This window comes from Salvia splendens, chromosome 5 (genome assembly GCF_004379255.2).
Source record: "Salvia splendens isolate huo1 chromosome 5, SspV2, whole genome shotgun sequence".
Classification (NCBI taxonomy): domain Eukaryota; kingdom Viridiplantae; phylum Streptophyta; class Magnoliopsida; order Lamiales; family Lamiaceae; genus Salvia; species Salvia splendens.
Genome location: NC_056036.1, coordinates 42119683 through 42146039, shown reverse-complemented (window position 1 = coordinate 42146039; position 26357 = coordinate 42119683). Strand labels below are relative to the sequence as shown.

The following is a 26357-nucleotide window of genomic DNA, read 5'->3' as shown; positions in this document are numbered from 1 at the left end:
CGTGCATAAGTACAAGTATATGGATTGCAATTCCGCATATAATATTTTGCAGGTATAAGGACAACAAATGTTCGTCGTGCCAAGTATATGGCTAAATATGTAGTCCACCATAAGTACAAGTATATGGATTGCAATTCCGCATATAATATTTTGCAGGTATAAGGACAACAAATGTTCGTCGTGCCAAGTATATGGCTAAATATGTAGTCCACTACTATCTATGCATATATTTTTAACTATTCAATGAAATAATTTTGTTAATTCATATACTTAGTGAGGAAAATAATTTAAAAAAAGAAAAAAAAAGAGAAAAATTCAAAAATCTATTATTATAAAAATTTATATGCTTCAATTTATATTTTGAAAAATCATTGTTTTTAATCTTGAATTATGAAAGATTAGCAAATTTAAAGTTACAAATTTTTCTTAAAATTCAGTGATGAAATTATATTAGCCATCAATCTTGCCAGCGGACCCACTTGAAACCAATCGTATGGCCAGCGTGCTCTGAAACACGTCACGGATGATGAAATGACCATCGTACCCCTGTCTCCGTTATGGATTAGCGCCATCAAAAAGGTCTATTCAGAGCTCAGTCTTTGACTCCATATATTTTTCACTCACTCCGATCCGATCACGAAACCGTTCCCCGCCGCCGGCAATATGCTGCCGCCGGAGCTCCAGCCCCGGGCTTTCCGCCCCCACATATCCCCATCCACCAGCGCCCCCTCCTTCGCCACCTCCTCCTCCTATAACGGAGACCAAAACCCTAACCCTAACCCTCCGATATCCTTATATCACGGCGGAGCAGCCGGAATCGGCCGCCGCTCCAGCTCCTCTAAGAAGAACTCTCGATTCTCCCCCTCCTCCTTCGTCCACAATGCCAGAATCGCCGTCGCGCTCGTCCCGTCCGCTGCCTTCCTCCTCGACCTCGGCGGCGCTCCGGTCGTCGCCACCATTGTCGTCGGGCTCATGGTTGCGTATATCCTCGATTCGCTCAATTTCAAATCCGGTTCCTTCTTCGCCGTCTGGTTCACCCTCATCGCCGCGCAGATTACCTTCTTCTTCAGCTCATCGCTCTACTACACCTTCAATTATGTTTCAATTGCTCTTCTCGCTGCCCTAACTTGTGCATTGGCGAATTTCCTAATCGGAGTTTGGGTATCGCTGCAGTTCAAGTGGATACAGATCGAGCACCCTACCATCGTGCTCGCTCTCGAACGCCTCTTGTTCGCTTGTGTTCCGCTCATAGCTTCCACACTTTTTACCTGGGCGACTGTTTTCTGCAGTGGGTATGTGGAATGCTGCTTACTATCTCATGGTTTTTAATTGCGTTTTCTACTGGCTGTATTCAGTTCCCCGTGTGTCCTCGTTCAAATTGAAGCAAGAAGTGAATTTCCATGGAGGTGAGGTCCCCGAAGATAGTTTCATTCTTGGGCAGCTTGAAAGCTGTGTGCATACGCTGAGTCTTATGTTCGTCCCTGTATCGTTCCACATTGCCTCCCATTATAGGGTTATGTTCTCATCCAGTGCTGCCATCTCCGATTTGTTTCTGCTTTTCTTCATTCCCTTTCTGCTTCAATTGTATGCATCCACAATAGGGGCATTGTGGTGGGTTACTAAGAACGAGTACCAGTTGCAGAGCATTCGATTTGTCAATGGTGCTGTGGCTTTAGTTGTTGTTGTTGTATGCCTGGAGATTCGTGTTGTTTTTCATTCATTTGGGCGGTACATTCATGTTCCACCGCCTCTGAATTATCTGCTTGTCACCATCACAATGCTTGGAGGAGCCGCTGCTGCAGGTTCTTATGCTCTTGGTATGGTTTCCGACGCATTCAGCTCACTCGTATTCACTGCATTGGCTGTCACTGTCAGTGCTGCTGGAGCTATTGTAGTCGGATTTCCTATCCTGGTACGTAGTTTTCTTGTCCATTTACGACTTTGGTCATCTGATAATGTGATTTTCCTTTTGTAACTCCTTATTTGAGGATTGGTTTTGTGAATTTACTCCTTACTTAAGGTGTGCCTTTTTCTTTCTTGTATTGGCACGTTCTGGTAGCTTCGGACTGTTATTGTTGCCTTCTCTGATATTGTTTTGAGAACTTTTATGGAATTTGCTTAACTTTGTCTAATGCTGAAAGGAATATCTTCTCTAAACAGAATGCATAATTGACCATATTCTGTGGATGGTGCTATCTCTCTGACTCATTGCTATAGAAAATCAAAGTTAGATGAGTCCTCATTAACTATTTATTATTCTTAGTTTAATGAGTGTTAGATTTACTACTGCAAAGGAATGGGATGCAGAGTATCATGATAAGGTTATCTAGAAAATACTCATAGAACGTATCATACAAACCACACTTTCTCAGCATGTTTTCACCTCATTATATAACTCCAAGGTTTAAATTTATTTAGAGAGTAACGAGTTACAACAGGCTGCGTGCATTTTTCTTTCTGCTCTAATGGCCATCAACTGTTGCACCAACTATGCTCTATTAAGATTAGATTTAGAAATCTCATTTATGCTAGGTCTTAACTCTTAAGCTATGCCCACTGAGTGATGTTTTGTTTAAATCAATGATTTTTAAGACTTTGTCAGCCATTCCATGATGAATCTATAAAAATTCAGCAAGAAAGTTTCTATCGGTGCTACTTTAATATTTAACCTTTGAACCTCTACTTGGACGTATAAAGAGAAACATGGATAACAATTTCCTACTGATCTATTTTTTACTCCTATGAGATGTAGTCAAATCCGTCCGTTTAGATTTAGTTTCTGCCTAAGTTCAAAATTCATTCATAACTCTGTAAATAATCATGCATTATACACACGTCGATGTCTGACTGGATATCCCGATCCTCTAATTCCATGATTGTGAAAAGTACATAGTCAATAGTGTCTGGCTAGCATAGGTATTTAGGTCTAAAAAGAGTTTGGTTTCTGAGTAAAGGATGTGATTTGATTGCCAAGACTGTATATACTGAACTAAAATGGTTGACCCATTTTCCATCTATCTTTTCCATCTTTTTAGTATATATTCTGAAAAATTGATCCATTAGGTTGATACTTTATCCCCATTTTCTGTTTTTGCAGTTTTCTATGAACAGAAAACAATTTTAGAAAACAATTATTCACTGGAAAGTGGGAAAACTAATGTATATTGTGACCCCTAACTTCTCTTAATGATTTATGAGTGTAAAGCATACCTCCGAATGACTCCTTTTCCTTTACAGTTCCTTCCACTCCCTTCAGTAGCTGGATATTGTTTGGCTCGTTTCTTCACAAAGAAGAGCTTGTCATCATACTCTGCATTTGTTGTGTTGGGGAGCTTGATGGTTGCTTGGTTCATGATGCATAACTACTGGGATCTTAATATTTGGATAGCAGGCATGTCATTGAAATCTTTTTGTAAGCTTATAGTTGGCAGTGTGCTTCTGGCAATGGCAGTTCCTGGTTTAGCTGTTCTTCCTCCACAATTTTCTTTCCTCACTGAAGCTGGATTGATCGGCCATGCCTTCTTGTTGTGCTATATTGAGAACAATTTTTTCAACTATTCAAATGTGTATTACTATGGGATGGATGAGGATGTGATGTACCCGAGTTATATGGTTGTCATGACTACTTTTGCGGGTCTGGCCATTGTAAGGAGACTTTCTGTAGACCGGAGAATTGGATCAAAAGCAGTTTGGGTTCTGATTTGTCTTTATTCAGCGAAGTTGTCCATGCTTTTTATGGCTTCAAAGGCTGTGTTGTGGGTTTCGGCTGTTCTATTGCTAGCAGTATCGCCTCCTTTGCTGCTTTATAAGTACTAGCAAAACCTTTTTTCCCATTGTTAATGTTGCACTTTTCCTCATAAACTTAATGGGTCTGGTTACCTTGCAGGGATAAATCTAAATCATCAGCCTCAAAGATGAAACCTTTTCAAGGGTATGCACATGCTGGTGTGGTTGCCCTGTCAGTCTGGTTTTGTCGCGAAACAATATTTGAAGCCCTTCAGTGGTGGTATGGAAGACCTCCATCTGATGGCTTACTCTTGGGTTCTTGCATTCTCTTGACAGGCTTAGCTTGTATACCGATTGTCGCTTTGCACTTCTCACATGTCATGGTACAGTTCTTTATTATTATTGTTTTTATTTCTATCTAGCTTCACTTATGGATAGGACCAAATGTTTACATGGCATGTCATATGTTTACCTCGATTATTTAGATAATTCCTTGATGCTCATAATCATATAGCGCCAAAAGATTCTTTATACAGCATTCTCAAGTATTAGTCCATCCAGTATATGATACTTGGAAGATTAATATCTTCTTTTGCATTTTCTATCACTTCTAAAAGGCATTGTTGGTTAGCATGTATGCTTAGCAAATATGTTTTTATTAGGAATTTAGGATTAACTGTTAAGATTTTTTGATCTTCATTTGCAGGCTGCAAAGAGATACTTGGTGTTGGTCATAGCAACTGGTCTGCTATTCATCGTGATGCAGCCTCCAATTCCACTGGCATGGACTTATCACTCTGACCTAATCAAATCGGCACGTCAATCTGCTGATGATATTTCCATATATGGCTTCATGGCTTCAAAGCCAACGTGGCCATCATGGTTGCTTATTGCAGCAATCCTTCTCACTCTGGCTGGTGTCACCTCCGTTATTCCGATATCTTACATTGTTGAGTTGAGAACATTTTATGCCATTGCTGTGGGAATTGCTCTTGGCATTTACATATCTGCAGAGTATTTTCTTCAGGCAGCAATTCTACATGCTCTCATCATTGTCACCATGGTGTGCACGTCTGTGTTTGTGATTTTCACTCATCTACCTTCCACTTCTAGCACCAAGTTCTTGCCTTGGATGTTTGCTCTGATCGTGGCCCTATTTCCGGTAACATATTTACTGGAGGGCCAGGTGAGAATTAACAAGGCTTGGCTTGGAGAGATCGTGGCTGAGGAGGACAATAAGATTGCGACATTACTTGCTGTTGAGGGTGCAAGGACATCTCTCCTTGGTTTATATGCTGCTATCTTTATGCTTATAGCGCTTGAGATAAAGTTTGAGTTAGCTTCACTTATTCGCGAGAAGTTTGCGGAAAGAGGTGGACTTCGACACAGTCAGTCGGGTGAAAGCAGTTCAGCTATGGTGCCTCCAAGATTGAGATTTATGAAGCAACGCAGGGCCTCTACTATGCCAACATTCACTATAAAGCGGATGGCTGCAGAAGGAGCCTGGATGCCTGCAGTTGGTAATGTTGCCACTGTAATGTGTTTTGCAATATGTTTGATCTTGAATGTGCATCTCACCGGAGGATCAAACCGCGCTATATTTTTCTTGGCACCTGTCCTGCTGCTGCTTAACCAGGATTCAGATTTCTTTGCTGGTTTTGGTGATAAGCAGAGGTACTTCCCTGTTTCTGTCGCTATCTCCATCTACTTGGTGTCGACTTCCGTGTACAGTATATGGGAAGATGTGTGGCATGGCAACACAGGATGGGGCGTTGATATCGGGGGACCTGACTGGATATTTGCTGTCAAGAATCTGGCCCTCCTTGTACTGACCTTCCCAAGCCATATCCTTTTCAACCGTTTTGTTTGGAGCTACACGAAACAGGCTGATTCATGGCCCTTGCTTACCATACCGCTGAATCTACCACCAGTCATAATGACAGACATTATCAAGATCAAGATATTGGGGCTTCTTGGAGTTATATACTCCTTAGCTCAGTATCTGATTTCGAGACAGCAATATCTGTCCGGGTTGAAGTATATTTAGACAAGATGTGTTGAATGTGTTATTGCTAATTTACCCTTTTTGTTGCTTAAATGGCACAGGAGATTTTGGAAAAGGCATGGGCAGGGTTGGGTTGAGTGCTGGAAGCAATTGCATCGAAGATTATACGCGAAAATTATGTGCTTCTTGCTTGTAATGTGTACAATGAGGAAACGGACAGGGTTAAATTCAATTTATACAATGAAGAGAATTGCAGGTTCTGTGTAGTGCAATCGACTGTGGCGATTGCTTCCTCGAACTCTCCCTTCCCTTTCCCTTTGCTTTTTGGTTGCGCTTTCTTGTGTGGGAGATTGTGAAAAAACGTAATGAATATAACGTAAAAGAGTGGGGTAATAGGAAGAGTGAATGGAGAACTTTTATTGATTTCTTTTACAAAAAAAAGGAGCGGAGAGAGCAGTGTGCAGATATGGTATGAGTATCTCTTTCGCTTTCTTTTCAATTGAAAAATACTTGAAAATTAGTCATGCGGATAATTGCGAATTGTGTAGTAAGTAATTGATTAATTTGCAAACTGAGGCTGCTTGCATCATTTGGGAATAGACGATGATGGAGATGAAATTGAAATACGCTAAGATGTATGAAGGAACGTAAGATGGATTATATACTTCATTTCTTTTAAGATCCAAACAGTTTGCCATCTATTCATTTTGCGAGATAATATCTTTTCTTTTCTTTTCGATTTGTCTATAATTCAAAGGTAATTTTTTTCCCACTTAACTAGTTATACTCACATCCATCATAATATGAATGTACTTTATAAAAACTGGTCACATATTTTGTCACTCATTCATATTCCATCACATTTTTTTAATCTTCACCACGTCAACGGAGACATTATATCAATGTTTTAAAAACCGAACCGGCAAACGAACCGGCGACGTTACTGGTTCACGGTTCAACCGGTCGAACCACCGGTCTAACCGTTTTACTGTTGCAAATATATATAAAAATATATTAAATTTAGTAAATGATTTACAATTAATAATATATCACAAAACATTAAACCTTATAGATAATTAGTGATGTATAAATATAAATAATATTAAAATTTAGTAAATATATTCAGATATATATATTTAATATTAGTTAGTCTAGATAAAAAATTTAATATTTCATGTATTAAAATAGATAATGTTTATATTAATTTAAGAAAATTTATTTCGTAAAATAATATATAATTAAATATGAATTAAGTACTTATTAATTAGTTTAGATAAGATTATTCATTAATGTCAATAGCTAGGGTATATAAATTAAGTATGTAATATAAAAAAATTATTTACAGTAAATAATGAATCTTATATGGTACTAATAATAATATAGGTGGTGAGTAGAGCATCATTAAAATATAAAGGATGATAATTATATATATTATAATTAACAATTATATTAAAGAATAATAAAATTAAAATGAATTATTAGTTTTTGTAGATAAAATTAATGGTTAATGTATAAAAATATTTAATGTTCAAATTGTTCAATGAGCTCATGTGGTGGAGTGGTAGAAGTCTTCTTAACTAGAAGAGAGGTCATGAGTTCAACCTAGTCTGATAGGCCGGTTCCACCGGTTCACGGCGGTTCAATGCAGTGGCGGTTTAAAGGGGTGAACCGGACCGGACTATCTACCGGTTCGTGGTCTGACCGGTTGAACCGGCCGGTCCGGTCCGGTTTTTAAAACATTGCATTATACGGTGACCTTAATAATTAGTAGTAGTACGTAGTAGTATTTCTTTTCAACCCAAAAGCATTTTCTCTCCACTCTAAGGGTGTCCACTATAAGGTGGACACGCCCAATAGCCCCGCCCCAGTTTTTGTCTATAGCCCCAGTTTTGTTGTCCATAGCCCCAAAATTCTATTTCCGCCACTATAGTGGATACCTCCAATAGCCCCAAAATTTTATAAATAAAATAATCGCATTATAAATAAATAGAAAACTAGGTAATTATTAGGGCCGAATATTCGTTGTATTTCAAACCGGTAAAATGTTACAACGAATATGTAAAATAAAATACAACTAAAAATTCCGCCACCGCCTACTCGGTGTCGGAGTCGGCTTCCTCGTCGTCGTCTTCTTCTCCTTCTCCTCCTTCTCCTTCTTCTCTCTCGCTGCTGCCGGCCGCGGTTTCCCCAGGAGCATTATCAACAGACCCTAGTCGACTCTCAATCCGAGTGATGAGCCGCTTGTAGACGTTCCTGAGGTACGGGTCAGTTTCCCCTGCGTATTTGCTGCATACGTCTTGCAGTTGTTGCATCAACTGCACGTCTATGGTATTGGCCAATACCTCGTGGGGTTGCACCGTGGGCAGTGGGATTGGGGCAGACTGGGGGAAGCGCGATCCGGACGCGGCCGCCGATATGTGGGAGGCACTTCTACCCCCTCTGGCGCTGCGGATAGAGGCTTGTTGTCCCGGGGGCCGTCGTCGCCTTATGTGAGTCGCGGCTGGCTCTTCTACTTGCTCGTCGGACTGCTCGAACTCGTGCGAGCCGCTCCCACTGCTGTATTGCCCGGCAAGGTTGTGCCTTGTGCGCTTCGGGCCAGGAGCTGTGCCCACCTCTTGCGCGACGATCGACCTGAATTTCGGACAATCCGCGAGGACAAGATACTCCTCCCACAAGGTGAACTTCGGCTGGCCCGTCTTGCGGTATTGGCCCTCCGACAGGGTCTTCACATCAGCTGCGCTTCGGCCACTCTCGGCGTGGCGAAGGTTGTTCTCGTAGATGGACGCGAACAGCTTGGTAGCCCGCAGAATCCTACCGACCTTTTTTCGGATCTGTTCTGGGTCGCGCTTCTCAGCGCCGTCGGGCTTGAATTCCTCGTATGCCCCACTGACGCGCCTCCAAAAGCTCCCCGAATCCTGATCGGTGCCCACCACGGGGTCCGAAGTGATAGAATCCCACGCCTTCGCCACGGCAATGCTCTCGGCTTTGGTGTATGGCTTGCCGCGGCTGGACCCCTCGCCACGGCTAACGCCGGCGTCACTGCCCGAGCTACTCGCAATGCCGGCCCAGCTGCCCGAGCGTCCACGACTGCCGCCGGTGCCACGACTGCCGCCTCCGCCCCTAGGGCTTCCGCCCCTACAGCCACCAGGGCCCCGACTGCCGCTACCTCCTCGGGTCGGAACGGGCGTTTCCACCCGCGCGGCCGGCGTGTCTGGGATGCCGCCAGAACTGAGCAGACCCATCATAGTATCAAATGCGTCTTGATCTGCTTCGGTGATCGGAGATTGGCTGGCTTGGAAAGGGGAACCCGGCCGCGGCTGGTGAAGCGCGTCTAGGTTGGGTCTGTAATCCCCAAATGCGGAACGACTCAGATTCCGCTGTAAAGGAGGCGGCGTTGGAGAAGACCTCCACGGCTGAGATGGAGGAAGGGGTGGACTCGATGCCCACGGTGGGGGAGATTGATTCCAATTCCAATACTGGGACGGAGTCCCGCCATATCCGGCAAAACCCGACGGCTGTGATGGATTGGTGTCATATCCCGATTCCTCAGAGTCGGGTGAGTCGTCGTTTCCTCGATTCATTTTTTTAGAGAGTAGTTGTGTGGATAGTGAGTGGATGGATTTTGTGAAAATGGTGAAAAATAAGTAGAGGGGGTGTGGTATTTATAGAGGGGATGGTGGAAAAACGTCAAATTTCTCGTTGCCGGCGAAATCGCCGCGGCGGTTCAATGCACTATAGCCGCCGCGCCTATAGGCGCGGCTATACACCCCTCGGCGCGACATCGCCCCGCACACGGCGATCGCGCGTCCGCCGCGTCTCCCACTCCTCGCCGCGTCCAGCCCGCGGCTATCCTCCTTCTCCACTATAATCCGCCGCCCCACCGCCGCGCCGCGCGGCTACCGCCGCGCCTAACCATAGTGGACGCTCTAAATAACTCTAATATTCCTTCCGTTCCATTAACTCACAAAATAGTACACGTAAAATCTCGGGTGGAAAAACTAAATATTTTATATTTATTGGGAGAGATGGAGTAAGAAACGATGGAATGATATGTTGCATTTGAGGAACGAGCAAAGCTGACATAGGTCGGCGATTTATTAATGTAGGTTTCCAGTGACATTTACGAGTGTTAAATGCTTCATTATACTGAGCAAAAACTCATCGTTGATGCTCACAACAGCTTTCATAAATTTGTAGTACTCCTAATTTCTTTTTGTGATTTAGGAGTAGTAATATTTGATGAATCACAAAATAAAATAATTACTCTCCTTATCCAGAAAGAGTGGAATTTATCACTCTCTCCACAAAATTAGCAGAAACAGTCCACAATCAATGGCTTCCTCCGCCACATACGCTCTCCTCCTCCTCCTCCTCTTCGCCGCCTCCGCAGCGGCGGAATCTCCGACACCTGCGACGTGGCCGCTCCAATTCCACTCCATCCTATACGTCAACTACAGCGGATCTCTCAGCCTGATCAACCTCTGGTACGACTGGCCCAACGGCCGCAACTTCAACATCATACAAGACCAGCTCGGCTCGATTTCGTACGATCTCGAGTGGAACAACGGCACCTCCTTCTTCTACTCTCTCGATTCCGCCAAAACGTGCAGCTCCGCGCAGCTCGATGTCGGTATTCTCCGCCCCGATTGGCTCGACGGCGCCGAATACCTAGGTCAGGAGAGCGTCGACGGATTTCTCTGCAACGTTTGGCAGAAGCTTCGTTTCATTTGGTATTACGAGGACGTCGTCACCAAGCGCCCTGTTCATTGGGAGTTCTACACTGGTAAATCGTCTTATTTTGCTTTCTTATGATTGTTGTTTGATTTGTTATCGGAGTTTAGTCTTTGTTGGTTGAATTAATGGATTTGATTTGCGAGGGTTTTGTGGATTGTTGGAGTATGAATTCAGAACACAGCTTTTAACATTAGAGTTATTCTGCTATTTGTGTTGTGCAAACGCAGGGTAGGTTTGATTCAATTGTTTTTTTGGCGAATACTAGTAGTAGTATAATATAATTGGGGCAAATTGCCAGGAAAACGGTGGAAGGTTGGTCAAATTCTGATGTGTACCACTGAAATGCGAATTTATTGTGGTGAAATTGTATTTGAATGGCAGCTGGAAAATCCTCTGTGGATGTCATCGTCGGTCAGTTAACGATGTCGTCTATTTGTAGAGAAAACGACGGTGTTTAATTGAAAATCATTAACAATACATTACTTTATATTACTTGTAGACGATCTATTTTTGGCCATTGGATAATTGCAATTAAATCTAAACTTCATGATTTTTTTGACTGATTTATAGAGTAGCATGACGAACCAGAATTTGACGTAGGATTAAATATGACTCATGCACAAGATTACTAAGTAGATTTCCTTACTGTAGCATTTCCATTGAATCACCGAATGCGAGAGGTGGAAGTGGCCCGTCTTTCTTACTGGACATTATGAAGCCAAAATCAATGTTTATAGTCGCCTTTCAAGTGATTTTCTCTTATAGTATGCTTTAGAAGTAACCTTTAGTTTTAATTTGGAATATAGGGTTAGTTAAGTACATAGCAAATGATATCTCTACAGTTTTTGCGCGATTTTTTCTGCTCTGAGACTGAGGGGTGTTAATTTTGGACTGGAGGAGGACCATGTCACTGCTCTTGTTCGATTATGGAATTCTGTCTGATGCGATATGCAGTTCATTTCTTTTGTTTATCCCAATAACTGCAGGAAGATCTATCCATGTAATGACTTTTGACGTGGGAGCTGTTCTTGAAGACGAGAAGTGGCAGGCCCCTGTATATTGTTTCGAGAAGAAAGAAACTCAAACTGATCGTAGATCTGAGTACAAACTCAATGTTGGTTACTTTGAACCGCAACTTAAAGGGATTCTAGGAGGGTCAATGCAGCTCTAGATGTAATCTTGCTCATATTACTTCACTATCTACTTTGTCCTCTTTTCTGATAGTCTGATATACTGTGAATAACTAGCGAGTTGTGGTGCCTACCACCCTTGTGCATTCTCCATTTTTCATGACTGTGAAGAAATATTGAGTTATATTTCATCTAGTTTACTTGAATTGTTCTAAATTCCATTTTATGCAACTTACCTCTGACTGTTTAGATTGTTCTTACTTTGTATTTGATTCATGTACAGTGTCTAAGTATTTGTTATGATATGTATAATGAAGTTGTTTTCTCTAAAATGTTTTAAGAGTGGAGAAAATTTGTTTCTCAACATCTCAGAACAGTGGGCATTTGTTTCTGTAATGAAGCATTTGACATGCCGATGAGGTATTAAAGAGATGCCGTTGCTTGATTGAAGACACCTGCTGCAGTTACGATGTACACGAAAATGGAAGCAGGAAATATAACATCAGTCTACAGAAACAAATACTAAGGTACTGTGTGATCCCTAGTGCTAAGTTGCACATTTGCTTGTTCTCTTGTCTCTGTCGCCTGTTTTGCTCTATACTGATACCTATGTGCTGCGAACAAAAACGCGCAGAAATTGATCACGCTCATAACTGTAAGCAGCCAGTAGAAATTATCGAACCGGCCAGTGTTTATATTCTGAGACAGCCAAGTGGGTCTTCTTTTCTCTTCATTGCCCGTGATAGAATTGACGATATTGTTGAGTACGGTGGCTGCAAAGCATCCCAAACCACCTGCAACGGCAGCATATGCAGAGCCTATGCTTCTCATGGCATCCGGCGCCTCTTCATAGAGAAACTCCAGTAATCCAACAATGCAGAACACTTCAGCAATGCCGATCAAGCAATACTGTATGAGCAGCCAGTATGCACTCAGGTCTGGCATGGGGGTCAGGAAACTGGCCTCGTAGCCGTGTTGTATGGCATAATGTCTTCTGTACCTCTCGAAGATTCCAGCCCAGGCCACGGACACAGTGGAGACAGCCAGGCCGATGCCCACCCGTTGCAGCTGAGAGGCACCGTGAGGATGCCCTGTGATTTTCCGGGATAAGGGAACAAAAATTGAGTAATACAGTGAGAGCAGTAGGAATATGCTGAGTCCAGGGAAGACCGGCATGCACGTTACGGGCAGCTTAAGATGGCCCATGTGAGTGTTTAATGTGTAGGCCTGCTGTTCTGATAGAGTCAGAAATTCTGTTAAGATAAGGTTGAGCATAATGGTGCAAGCTGGAATTGGGACCAATTTCAGAAGGATCTTTATCTCCTCAACTTGTGTGACCGTGCAGAGCCCCCAGGGGCTCGGATCAACGCCGTCTTCTTTCAGCTTCAGAGCCGCCTTGTCCAAGCATCTGCAGGTTCAAAATTGATGCAATATCTTCAGATCAAGAGATGGAAATGGTGTTTAATTCTTTTATGCAAACACTTACCTGAAATCATCAGTATGCGTGATCTTGCTGCTACCCTTCACGGCTTATCTTTTGCCTGGAAGCTCGTACAAGCCGACTATCTCGCTGCTCTGAAACGAAGCCTTTCTCTTTCTAAAGGCGGCAACCAGGACTTGTGCCACCCGGGTTAGGGGGCTTCCACCGGGTAACCTGTGCCTATACAGAGGAGTTCCTATAAAGAAAACCAGATTCGACATGCCCATAGCTATGGCCAACGAACCAAAGGCGCTACCCCATCCGTGTTTGATCTGAATGTACACTACTGCTGTGAATGCCACGATTGCTCCAACAGTGACTGAGAGGTAGAAGAAATTGAAGAATCTGTCGAGATGCTCCTTGTAATCTTTGCTTCTTTCATCAAACTGGTCAGCGCCAAAGGAAGAGACGCATGGCCTAATACCCGCGGCCCCAAATGCAGTAACGTAGAGGACCGTGTATAGGTAAAGCATCTGCCATGGCTCTGCAGGCTCACAGTTGCCCATGAGAAGAGCAATCTGATCACATTTGTCTTGATTTGGCATCAGACTAGTCATGGTTGCACACAAGGTAATTCCTGTTAAACCCTTCAAGAAATAACAAAAAAACATTGAGTTTGATCTATCGATCTATCAATATATGAAGAAATGATAATGAAATCTGAAAAATTAGGCTGACTGCAAGATAAATGGTGGTGAAGATGGCTATAGTCCAGTATCTCCCGAGAAAGGCATCGGCGAGGAAACCACCGGGCACAGACGAGGCCTGCGATATCCCTAAGAAGTTGTTGACCGCGTTAGCTGAGTCATCGAAAGGTTGATGCATCACGTAGAACATGAATGCCACCATGTTCACAGACAGACCAAAGTAAGCCATTCTCTCCTCCATTTCATTCCCTGCAAACGTTTGTATATAATCAAGTAATTTTCCAATCTCTCTCAAGAAAAAAACACCAACCACACATTTCCCCTGTTATTACCAAAAATGAAGAAAGCAGCAAGCCAGCCTCCAGTCCTGGACACACTTGCCTCGGTAAGTGGCTTTCCGAGGATGTTCACCGGCGTTGCTCCGCTCGTGTAGCCGCCCCCCAGAGCCGTCCGCCTGTCGTCGGATCAAGAAAGTACATCCCCAGCCGCTTCCTCCGGTGAGGCGCCTCGACCGGAGCAACGGATGGCGACTTGATCTCCCGAGCAGCCATATGCCTATGTCCGAGCCTTAATGCTGCTACTTATATGCAATGCGGCCACTAAATTCGGTCACATTTTTCCTTCATTTATTTGGTGTGAGGACTGTTGGGGTGAAGAGAATCAGTTGCTAACATATATCATTAATGCAGCTGCAATAATGGTTGGAAACACAATCAGAATCTACTCTCCCACCAAACACCTGCAATTTGGACTAGCCATCATCGTCCCCAATCATTACAGGTATGCATGTATTCAAAATAAAAGTGTAGATAAGTATTTTTCATGATAATTATTTGAATCGACTTCAAACATAAATTTCATGGGTTATCATAGATCTTGAGAGTACTAGGAATATCATTTCATTTGAAGAGAAAAGGTTTATTGAGATGGACGATTTTTCACAGTGATGACAGGCTACGAATCAGGGTAATAATAAATGTAATAAAGAGTGATCCTACTACTATGAGGACCCTAATAAATAGACGTAGAAAAAATGAAGTAAAATCTGCAGCATTAATCGAAGCAGATGAGGGGAAGTGGTTGGTTGGCCTCAGCGCATCTATCTCACTAATTTTCGACTCCAAACACAAAATCCATTAATTAGATCGTCTACATTCCACTATCCAAATTTATCACTTTTTTCTTTATGATAAATGTGATATGCTACCTCCAAAAAAAGTCGTTTTTTTCATTTTTGTCTGTCCATCAAAATTAGAAAATTAGATTTATGTTAAGTTTCTCTCTGTAGTAGGTACTCCATGTCTCATTTTTTTCAATAACAATATTCCAACTAATTTTTCTCTCTATCAATTTCTTACTTGATCAATTTTTCATTAAAACGTGTGCCGTCCACATACAAGATTATTCTTTGCGGCCGGAGTTAGTATTATTTGGATTGTTAGACCAATGGTTTTCTGATTTAGGTCGATGAAAACAAAATTTGTTTTTGAGTTCTTTTTCCCATTTTTTTTTGTCTGTAGAATTAGTTACTTGAAAAATACCAGGTGACATTGATTGGGCCATTATCAAACTCATCTTGGGCTCAATTTGGAAGTTTAGAATGCTTGGTACATGTCGAGTTGCTGCAATAAATTTCTTGGGAAACTATACCCAAATCTATTGGGCCTAATGTCATGGGCTAAGCCATGATGAGCCCAAATAATTGATATATAGGTGATTTTGAAGCTTTAGTCCCGTTGCTCGTGCATGTGTAATTATTTCATAAAAGTCGAACTAGATACTCCTATGTCCCGATTAAGATGTCAAACTTGTTGGGTATCATGATTTTTAGGAACTACTCCCTCCGTCCCACAAAGTTTGTCCATTTTAACATTTTCGTCTGTCCCATAAAATATGTCTCACTTGGAATCTTATCAAAAAATAGACATAAATACACTCCTCGATCTCCTCAATGTTGGGCCCTTATTGCACTCTACACCTTCATTAAATACAAAGTCAAATAATTTCTTAAAATTCAAGCCGGATCAAACTGAAACAAACTTTGTGGGACGGAGGGAGTACTACTATCATAAGCAATGTGTATGCATCCCACTAAAAAATGAGTCATTTTCTTTTTGGCAAAATGTAACACTATTACTCTCTCTTCTTTATTGTTTGTCCATCTGTCCTATTAAACTTTCCCTCTAAACTCTTTAAACATCATTTTTCAATGCCCAAAAGAAACGTCTCGCTTATAACGGGGCGAAGGGAGCATATGCTTAAATAGAGAGAAATATGTAATTGAATGTTGTAGTATTAATTAAGAAAGAAAATATAGTCGAAAATGATTACTCCATTTGATTCTTGTTAATAGAGGCGTATCTTTATTGGCAAGAAGATTAGATAATAAATGTTTAACATGTTAAGTAGCGAGAATTAAATAAGAGAAAGAATAAGTAAGAGATATTAAGAGAAAATAAAATATGAGAGAATATGTGCCAAAAATAGAAATGACTATTATGTAGAAACGTACCAAAAAGGAATGCGACTCTATTAACGCGAAGCAGATGGAGTTTGTTTTTTAAATGAAAGTGCATTTTTGTTGGAATACGCTGAAAAGGAAGTGAGACAACGGATGCGGGCTGAATTTAGTATTATTGTACTTTATAGGTGCATCAAAGAAGCCCCCGGACTCTACGACGGCGATGGAGCTACCAAATGACTGTTTGGGCTTTTGTACCCTATGTATTTAGGCTCAACCTAGTTCCTATTATATCTATTATTACGGTTTGTTACTACTTTTGTTTTGGGCTTTTTGTACCCTATGTATTTAGGCTCAACCTAGTTCCTATTATATCTATTATTACGGTTTGTTACTACTTTTGTTCTCTCTTTGCAAATTGTATACAAAGACTAAATAGTGAAATCTTTATATTGACATCAGAGCATCCACTATAGGCGGACGTCCCAAATAGCCCCGCCCCCTTTTTTTGTCCATAGCCTCAATTTTTTTGTCCACAGTCCCAAATTTTTGTTTCCGCCATTATAGGCGGACAGTTCCAATAGCCCTGAAATTTTATAACCAATTTTCGTTTTAATTTTAAAATAAAATACATGTACATAATCCCTCAATTTACAAAACTCCAACATCGCCGGCTCCATTTCCGCCGAATCCCCTGCTCCGCCGCCCTGATTTCGTTAGATCTCTCTCAAAACTCCATCTCCGGCGAGCTCTTCGACCTGGCCAGCCTCGCCGTCTGTTCCTCCCTCTCCCTCCTCAACCTCTCCGCCAACACAATCAACCAATCCCCCCACTCTCCCCCACGCGCCGCCGCGTTTTCCTCCCTCAAAACCCTCTATCTCTCCCACAACAACATCTCCGGCGACTCTGCCGCCTCGTGGCTGCTCTCCGCCTCCGCATTCCCCTCCACCCAGCAATTGTCGCTCCAATTCAACAAGCTCGCCGGAATCCTCCCGGAACTCAACAATTCAACTCAGCTCCGATCGCCGAAAAAATCGAAGGGGGCGACGGCGCGCCTATCGCCCCGTCCTCGCCCCCTAGTCGCCGAAGGTGCGTCCGTCCCGTCCTCGCTCCCATTTTTTCGTCCGCCCCGAGGCGGACGTCCCTCCCACTATAGTCCGCCCCGTCGTCGCCCCCTCTGAGTCGTCCGCCCCGCCTCGCCTATAGTGGATGCTCTCATCCTTGTATCTATATACACATTAATTCACTATTTTCCTCTCCATCTCTCTTACTTACCCATTTTTCCTCTTTCCCTTTTTTACTTTACCAATTTTGCATTCAAACTTATGCCGTTTCTGAAATTCCTATTTTTAAGAAACCGAGGAGTATATGTTTGTCTTATTATATTTATAATCCTAAAATTCAAGGTGTTTCCACTTGTTTTGTTGCTCTAATTTGATGGATTATTACATTCTTTCCGTTATCAAAAGCTTCTACCAAAATTGTTGAACTTGACATTGTAAGTGTAATTAAAATATCAAATACAGTAGGTAATCAGATGGTTTCAAACTCCAAAATGGGATAAAAATGTGTACCTCTCCTCTCGTCAACTTCAAGCTTGATCCTTAGACATGAGAGGAAACCAGATCTTAGCTTCTATTGGGGATGATTTTGAGGAGTTCGATATCAAAGAGGAGAGTTTTATCGATCAATCCTTGGTTCCTCAGCACAAAATCCAGCGCCCTTTGACCCTTCGATCAGGAGTAGTAAAATTAAAGCATTCAACAAGAGATGCAATGAAGCAACTGTATGTTACGAATAAAGAGTAGTACCGAGAATGTCGTTGGCCTCGGACCTTTCTTGTTGAAGTCATTCTCAGGGTATCCTAGTTCAGGGGGGACAACGATCCTGTAACAATTTTCCAAATACTGTGAGATACAAGAGCAGAAAACTCAGCTTAACCGCATCTTGTGCTGCTATTGATACCGACTACTGTTACTACGATATTGGAAGGCAGCGGATTGGAGAGAGGTTCATCACCTTCGTATGCCCCCTAGAGCCATGCCTGATACAGCTTCCTCAAACGCCGGGATGACCTGAAGATATATATTCACAGACCGGCATAAGCATGGGGGAGGCACACCCACTTCTTTACATAGTGAATGATACACCAAAAGGCAATAAACGGGGAAAATGACAACCTTGTACTTGTAAAATAGCTACACCAACTAAAGTTGGCGTTTGATAACTATGCTATAGCAAGTTAATAACTCTTACTTGGTCTTAACCATGCATTTGGCGAACATGTTAGACTTAGTGAACGATATGTGTTATTTCTGGGGAAGCATGCGATGAAACCTATGCTTCAGCCTAAAAAATTAACTTACCAGTTTGGTGGGTTGCACTAACAGCTTCCGAAGTTGGACATGAAAACACTAAGCTGCCCTCCTATCTTTCTCACTCTCAATTTGCGTAGACATATTGTTGTGGGTATTCTAGTCCACACAATTTAACTTGGTATTCTTTCTTATTTGCAACAAACATGAGTTAAAGGTAAAGTGTTATTTTAACTAAGCTACTAAATACATCAACTAGATACATAACTAGCACAAACCATGACACATATCATGGTCATTATTCTATGTAGCTGATATAAATAGTCTACTAATCGAGCTCTAAGAGTATGGTTAGCTAGTTTTCGTTTCCGCTCTCAGATTGATGCATTAAATCATACATGAGGCTCTAAGAGTATGGTAAGCTAGTTTTCGTTTTTGCTTTCAGATTGATGCATTAAATCACATATGAGCTTCACTAATCAAGGATATGGGATTGTAGAAGATGTCCCATTAGTCAGCAAGACCGGATATTATACTCTCACTTCATTGGCAGCTCTATAACTTTTTACATGAGACAAATATGTCTCGGTAACTTTTTAGCTTGGAGTATAAATGTAAATATCAACCTGTGGATATGATTTTTAATAATGCAGGACAACACTTAGAAGAGATATATCCTACCTCTTGTGATCCTAATCAGAACTTGTAGAACTCTTTGTCATCGCCCTGCATGAGAAAAAAAGAATAAAGCACAAGAAGAAAAGAAGGGCAAAGAATCCAACAAGCAATAATATAAGGTAGCATGAGGGAAATACAACGAACGAGCCACCCTTTGTCTTGTTGCGAGCTTCAAATATCCGGCCATAGTAGCCAATGGTGAAACCATCCCAATCAACCTACATGCATTAACTGTGAGCTTCATTTCATTTTTTTTTGTTCTGTTATGTAGGTGAATTGAAATACAGAGATCTTATAACAAGTTAATTTTTTTGAAGTAAAAAACATTTACAGGGTTGAGTATATACTTCTACATATCAAACATTTTTCATGATAGTTCCTTGAAATAGTTACTGAGAAAAACAGACAGAAAATGATGGGCTTACCACGACGATTTCTCCTATCTTTGGATTGGGCCCAGTACCTTTTCTCAAGTCCTGCAAAATTATGCATGTTTGGAGTAAAAATTAGGAAATGTAACAAATGAATATAAACAAACTCTAAACAGTTGCACGATTCCAGAAAAGTGACCTTATACTGGAGACCCGAGTTTGTTTCTTCGTAGTCAGGATACCTCATCTTTGTCTTGCCATAATCCTTTCCACGCAACGCTGGCACTGTATGCTCAAACAGTGAGCCTACAATTAGTCTTCAAAGCTACTAGGCTGCAAATAATAATAAGATAATTATTCAAAGAACTGAAAAACTCATGCGCTACCCATTTTAGCACTTGAGATATGGTGATTCACTAGCTAAAGCCATCTTACCATCTACATTAATTTTCATCAAGTCTAAAGCTATAAAAGCTCTACTCCAATGTCCTCATGCTGTCATGCATATACATTCTGAAAAGAGGGTAGGAGTACTAAATTTTTCCAAAACTCCAATAGAAATCATCAAATAAAGCTACAGTCATTGTACACTATGATCGATGAATAAGGTATGCAACAGAGACAATTAGTCTGTTTCTTCTTAGATCTCTACACATTGAATTTATATTTGCAAATGATCATATTTATTTCACTTGACAATAGACATTATTCCCTCTGATTAATAACATTCCACCTCTTTATATAGAAATATAGCTCATCCAACTAATCTAATGTGTATTGGTTTCTCGAAATTTCATCGCATAAGTTACTTCCTCATTGAACTTCATTAAAAAAACCACTACGAAAATACATAAATAAATAAATAAATAAATAAATAAATAAAACAGATGACTGGTATTGGGGGGAAATTAGGGCAAAAAGTAGAACATAGTGAATTCTAAACGGAGATGAAGCAACGAATTTTACTGTCAGCGAATTCAGATGCGATGGAAGCTTCATCACTGTGAGAACCGAAAGCCGACGCAGCCAATAATCCAATCGAAGACATCATAAGCTGCCTCCGATCAATCAGATCCGAGCTTCCACTCTCGTCTTTAAGGATTTGCACACAAAACAAAGGACAAATTGTCACAAATTGGAATAAAATATATGAGGATAAACTGATGCTCATATTAGAAGAAAAAATGAATGGTGCTTGGACTAACCGAAAGAGCATGAGGAGTCGAAGAGACTCCGACAAATAATGCACAGGGTCGAGAGTGGCTGTGGCCGCGGAGTTGCGGCGGAATATTTAGCCGGAAAAAGCCGAGGGAGAGCTCCGACGGCTGAAATCGAGGTCACCATTTTCAGAGAGAAGTTTCTAGTGGAGTTGGCAATGCTTCGCGGGATGATAACGGCCTCATATTTTCTATTGACCGATTAATTACTCAAATGCCTATTTTACCCTTTCTTTTGAAATAGTTGGCTCATGCTCACCTATTATTTATTATGTCTCCAATCATGTCTTATTTTGTCATTTTGTTCGTTTGAACATTTTTATTTTACTAATCCGATATCTAATTGAGTCATTTCAGTATAAAAAATTATACTCTGTACAAAGAAGCAGAATCCTCGTTGGACCAACTTTTCCAAATCATGTTTCTTTACAATTCATAAATAACATAATCCGAAACCATATGTTTCATGGTATGTTTTTATTGAGTAGGACCAATTCGAAAATCAAAAAATTTTAAAACATAAGCCAATTCATAACAAATTTTAAATTTTCAAATTGAATATTCGAATAGGGTATTTTTATTACCTTAGAGCAAGTTTAATTTGAAAGATTATAGTATTTCATAATTAAATAGCATATACTTATGTTGGTTTCATGAGATTAAATCTCACAACTTAATCACAATTATGATAATAAGTCATAATCAACCACCTTCAACTAAAATAATCTCACAACTTAATTCAAAACCTATGTCTACAATTCTATATACTACTAGGAAATATGAATGCTAATTTTATTTGTTTGGAAATTCTTTAGCGATATTTGTTTGGAAATTCTTTAACTTTTGTTAAATTATGATATTGTTTATAAGCTTTAAAACTTACTCCTTCCGTCCTTCTGCAGTAGAGGCATTTCATTTTGAGCACTCGTTTTAAAAAAATTATAATAAATAGTTAAAGTGAAGAGAAAGTAAAGTAAAAAAGAGAATAATATAGTTAAGAGTCTTCACTATATTATTCTTTCTCTTATTCTACATTTTCTCTATTTTAATTATTTATTATCGTTTTTTCAAAACGAGTGTTGAAAATAAAACGCCTGGGGCGAAGGGAGTACATAATAGTAGTATAAATTATTGAACTACTACTACTTACTAAGTTAATCAGATTTTGCAACCAATCAAGATTTCAGAATTAACATAGCTTGTCTGCTTTATGACACAATACTCTGCTTTATGACACAATACACCAAAATATGCTTATTGTCTTTACATATACTCTCACCCAATGGCTCTCTTTATTCAAGCAATCAAACGAGCTTACATGTTGACTAGCTTCATCGAATTTGCCTTCTCTTGCATGCTGTCGAGCAAGCTATTGAAGCTCTTCTTGAACGAGTCGACTCCTTCCAGCTCCAGTTGTGACCCGACATAACCCCAGTCTATTCCCAGCTTCTCAAGAGCGTTGTAAATGCCTTCCGCTTCAGACACATTTGCGTCTATAGTCCTTGCAACAGTCCCATGATCGATGAATGCTAGGAGCGCTTGATCAGGCATGGTCGAAACCTAGAGATACAAAGGGAAAAAGTCAAGGTCAAGAAGAAGATAAAGCAATTGCCCGGGACCACTAAATAGAGGATAAGATGGCTTACTGTATCGGGTCCGACAAGAGGAGCCACATATAGAGTGTCTGGATAAGCTGGATTCTTCACGCTCGTTGAGGCCCATAGAAGTCTTTGCTTCTTGGCTCCTTTCTTCACCAGCGCCTCCCATCTAGGCCCTGAGAATTTCTTCTGGTACAGCTGGAAAGCCAGAGCTGCCTGAGCATTTGCAGCCTGTTGAGGAAAATAAGATTACGATCAAGACTAATTCTAGCCTGAATTTCTCGTCTATATATCTGAACTACCTTCCCCCGGAGATCAAGTGCTTCCGGTGTCCCAATCTTCTCAAGCAACTTGTCAACAAGGGAGTCCACTCGACTAACAAAGAAAGAAGCGACACTTGTGACTCGAGAGAGGTCGTTGAGCCCACTCGCTTCAAGGCCATCGAGGTAAGCATCAATAACTGCTTCATATCTAGCAAGAGAGAAAATAAGCTGCACATATCCAAAAGATCATTATCAGTATCGACAGTTCAAATATGAAATTGGAAGTTTACTTTGAAAAGATTCCTGAAATATCTTGCTAGACATGGCAAGATATTGAGTTGATCACATATTACTAGCAAAATACATGTCATTGTTAATAAGGTGTATTACGTAATTAAGTGAAATCGAATACATGACTGCACAATTACGCCCAAAATATTACCAATTCAGTATCATTAGTCCCTTGAAAGTGTGTAATAATAATTAACTCACCGTAACATTAACGCTTATTCCATTTGCAATAACTTCCTTAATTGAAGGAATGCATGGAGCTGTAGCAGGAATCTTTATGTAGACATTCCGACGGTTAACCTTCTTATGAAGCAGTTTTGCAGCCTGTATTGTAGTTTCAGTATCATCGGCAAGTAGGGGTGAAACTTCAACAGAGACATATCCATCTCCACCATCTGAATCATCATAGATCGACTCAAAAAGCTTGCATGCATCTTGGATATCTTTTACGACAAGCTCCCAGTAAGACATTTTAATGTCTACTCCAGATTGTACTAGTTGCCTGTAGTTATAATGGAATATTAACTAAAATTGCCAGGGAATCAAGATGAAAACTTTAAAGGGCCAAACAACAAAGAACGAATAATTTTTTGAATTAAAATAAAAATTACAGGATTAGGTGAAGGGGCAGAGCATAACAAGGATACACCATAACCAACTGTCACAGGTAATGTCACTACCTAAATAATCATTTAATTCAGATACTCCCTTCAGCAACCTAAAATAGAATCTGATCTTAAACTTGATCATATAAAACTCAGATAAACTCAATTTCCTCAATTCGTATCTTGGCCATTAATATCAAGTAGAGAAGAAATAAGATTATTCGAGGATCAGCTACAACAATAGAATCAAGACATTCGAAGAAACTCTAGAACATTCACAAGATCAATATTTGTTATGCACTTGATCAATATTCAATATTCACAAGATCAATATTTGTTATGCACTTGATCAATATTCAATATTCACAAGATCAATATTTGTAACCAAATCCAATAATATCTTACTTGAACTGATCATTGTATGCACTTGATGTCGAAATTGCTTTCTGAAATATCTGCAATTAGCCGCACTAGATGATTAATAGAAGACAAAAGGAAAAAGGGATTGTTTGTAATAGTAACATAACATAGTATACACATATGTATAGATCATATCATAAGAGAATTTAACAAATTCATATCCCTTACCGCTGGATTGCTGGTTACACCTCAAACTCCACTCTCGATCAACGGGATAAGATCAGTAACCGGACGGCATAGATTATCGTACCACGGGCTCTGCCCTTCCTTCTCGTAAAGATCGTGGAGCGTGGTTCTCTTCACACTACTCCCATTTCCATCAACTTTAGAGCATCTCACACTGCCCAATTAAAAAAATCAACCAAAGTCATAAATTATAGATCAATCGAGTCGTAGCTTCGAGTCCCATCATCCCTAAATTTCTAAAAACGAATTAAAGAGCTATAAACGAATTAATCCCTCCAAGGCATCATGTTAGATAAATTTACCGAAATATCACTTATATAATACGAAATCCACAAAATCAACAACGGGAATCAGCTCAGTTCTTTCATCTCATCGAAACAAATATCAAAAAAAGGCAGATCATTACGAAGACAAAACAAAAAAAAAGAAAAATTCCCACTCAACGCCAACACGAGAGGGGGAGGGGAAAATCTGAAGATGAATAGAATGCTAACATCAATGAACCGGCGATTCTTTGGCCAGCACGAACACTGAGCTTGGATGATGAAATGGATTTCTCGAAAATGGCGATCCTTTTACGAGGATAAGCAAAGCACATAGGCTGATTCTGCTGCTGCTGCTGCTGCGATGATCTGGTGAAGCTAGTTGCAGAACTGGCAAAAGCTGAGGCGGAGAGCTTGGATATGGAAGCCATGGCAGATTGGAAATGAAGGTGGAAGAGAAGAGTTAATTTTGGGGATTAGGGCTTAAATTAATTAAAAGGGATCAATTTTGTGCTAGTGATGCTAAATGGCCATAATGTGGCCGGCCATAAAAAGTTATTTTAGTCCATTTACATGTATAAAAAAATTAGAATTACCGATATAAATTTATATGTGTGTGAATGGACTTGTGAGTTGATACTTATCTTTGAATTCCATTACGTAAAACACATTAATATCACGAATTACTGTATACGTTGAGCAACAATCAAGAAATGACAGTAGTAATAAGTTGAGCAAAAACTACGAAAGAACAACACTAACATGTTGAGCACCATATAATGAAGATAATATAAAAGTAAAATCAAATAGTATTAAACCAAAAATTTGAAAAAAATCAATTTTTTTTTGTTATTTACTTAATTTATGGCTGGTCATAATTTGGCCGTATAACTTTATTCATTTTGTGCTGACCTGTCTTTACAAGCTATGTAAAAGCCAGTAAGTGAAGGGCAAATTTGGTAGGTCACCATGATTGTTTGGTGAGAGTGGTGGTAGGTCGTTTATAGGACTTTGCTATCTAATTCAATTGTTAAATTCAGTCTTTGGAGCAAACGTCGACCTTACGTGGCATCGACTCTATCTTAGTTATTTAGGGGTCGGCTTTACTTTTGTTTTTCGTCCGTTTTTTAATTACAGCAAGCAATAGTCGTTGCATCATATCTGCCTTTCAATATTATCGACCATAATTGCCCCATCTTGGATTGATTAGAATTTTTAAAAATACTAAAGGAATGTGAGTGGAATAATTAATAAAATGTTTATATATTGATTTTATAATAAAATTTGAATAAAACATGTTAGGGGATGCGAGTACACTATAAGGATGAAATGAGACATATAATGACATATGTCTCGAATAATTGAAGTAGCTAAATATAATTCAAGACAATGTTTATTAGTAGTATTAGATTTTTTGTGTCGTCACATATGCGTGTTAAAGACATGTCGAGTATGAATTAGAAAATAAGATAAAGATGAGATGATGTTGTAAAAATACTAGTCGTTATTGGTGTGTAGGGATTGAGATTGACTTCGAAGATTTTAGCAGAGCATGTGTTAGAATTTCAGGAATATTGATGAGATCACGTCGCTATCCAATATTGGCGGCTGTAGTGTAAATTCAGCAAAGAGCTACTCCCTCCGTCCCGCACTACTCGCACGTTTTATTTTCGGCACGTAGATTAAGGAATGAGTGTATAGCAAAGCCAAATATTACGGCTGTAGATGAAAATTTTTACTAAAAATGGAAATAGTGCAAATAACTTGTGACGCCCAGAAAGGAAATAAGTGCAAGTAGTCCGGGACGGATAGAGTATTTTTTAATGCAGGTTATATAAAAAATTGAATAGATGTGATCATGTGACATGGTGTTTGAATTAAATGTTTTAGATATGAAGATTGACCAGGACAATCTATCCCATGCCTAAATATACTTGAGTGACTCATGAAGGAAACTTTATTGCGTG

General features: G+C 40.2%; 2 protein-coding genes, 1 long non-coding RNA gene and 3 pseudogenes across 10 annotated transcripts; 3 read left to right on the top strand and 3 right to left on the bottom strand.

Moving 5' to 3' along the window:
* Positions 1 to 617: 617 nt before the first annotated feature.
* LOC121801926 lies at positions 618 to 6130 on the top strand (annotated as a pseudogene).
* Positions 6131 to 9801: 3671 nt separating this feature from the next.
* LOC121801921 (uncharacterized protein At4g14100-like) lies at positions 9802 to 12369 on the top strand. Of its 5 annotated transcripts, none has more exons than XR_006050699.1 (4): positions 9802 to 10514; positions 11452 to 11638; positions 11997 to 12122; positions 12230 to 12369. XR_006050699.1 is itself a non-coding variant. In XM_042201389.1 (3 exons), the coding sequence occupies exons 1-2, from the start codon at positions 10064 to 10066 to the stop codon at positions 11634 to 11636; spliced, it is 636 nt and encodes a 211-aa protein (XP_042057323.1). In that variant the 5' UTR covers positions 9802 to 10063; the 3' UTR covers positions 11637 to 11638; positions 11937 to 11954. The 5 variants fall into 5 exon arrangements, 2 of the variants coding, with proteins under 2 accessions (XP_042057323.1, XP_042057322.1); XR_006050700.1 differs by having other exon boundaries at positions 11973 to 12122; XR_006050698.1 differs by having other exon boundaries at positions 11968 to 12122.
* On the bottom strand, positions 12118 to 14273 carry LOC121801920 (annotated as a pseudogene).
* LOC121801922 lies at positions 13507 to 16639 on the top strand. 4 transcript variants are annotated; one of them, XR_006050702.1, is made up of 4 exons: positions 13507 to 13645; positions 13748 to 13942; positions 14066 to 14502; positions 16372 to 16639. It is a non-coding gene; the product is annotated as an uncharacterized LOC121801922 (long non-coding RNA). The 4 variants fall into 4 exon arrangements; XR_006050703.1 differs by having other exon boundaries at positions 14019 to 14502; XR_006050704.1 differs by having other exon boundaries at positions 13748 to 14330; positions 14412 to 14502.
* A 1172-nt stretch (positions 16640 to 17811) lies between these two features.
* Positions 17812 to 20595, bottom strand: LOC121804316 (peptidyl-prolyl cis-trans isomerase FKBP19, chloroplastic-like). Its single transcript, XM_042203808.1, has 6 exons — positions 20514 to 20595; positions 19747 to 19832; positions 19602 to 19652; positions 18203 to 18258; positions 17995 to 18070; positions 17812 to 17913 (listed from the first exon to the last, which is right to left on the bottom strand). The coding sequence occupies exons 1-6, from the start codon at positions 20593 to 20595 to the stop codon at positions 17812 to 17814; spliced, it is 453 nt and encodes a 150-aa protein (XP_042059742.1).
* Positions 20596 to 21927: 1332 nt separating this feature from the next.
* Positions 21928 to 24872, bottom strand: LOC121805181 (annotated as a pseudogene).
* Between the last annotated feature and the right edge of the window lie 1485 nt (positions 24873 to 26357).

Bases quoted from the DNA above. Each gene is read 5' to 3' on its own strand.
- LOC121801921 (XM_042201389.1), top strand. From the start codon at position 10,064: ATGGCTTCCTCCGCCACATACGCTCTCCTCCTCCTCCTCCTCTTCGCC. The intron at 10,515-11,451 runs GTAAATCGTCTT...CAATAACTGCAG, and splicing joins TCATTGGGAGTTCTACACTG to GAAGATCTATCCATGTAATG.
- LOC121804316 (XM_042203808.1), bottom strand. From the start codon at position 20,595: ATGTCTTCGATTGGATTATTGGCTGCGTCGGCTTTCGGTTCTCACAGT. The intron at 19,833-20,513 runs GTAAAATTCGTT...TTGAGCATACAG, and splicing joins CGCATCTGAATTCGCTGACA to TGCCAGCGTTGCGTGGAAAG. The intron at 18,259-19,601 runs GTAAGCCCATCA...ATATATCTTCAG, and splicing joins AGATAGGAGAAATCGTCGTG to GTCATCCCGGCGTTTGAGGA.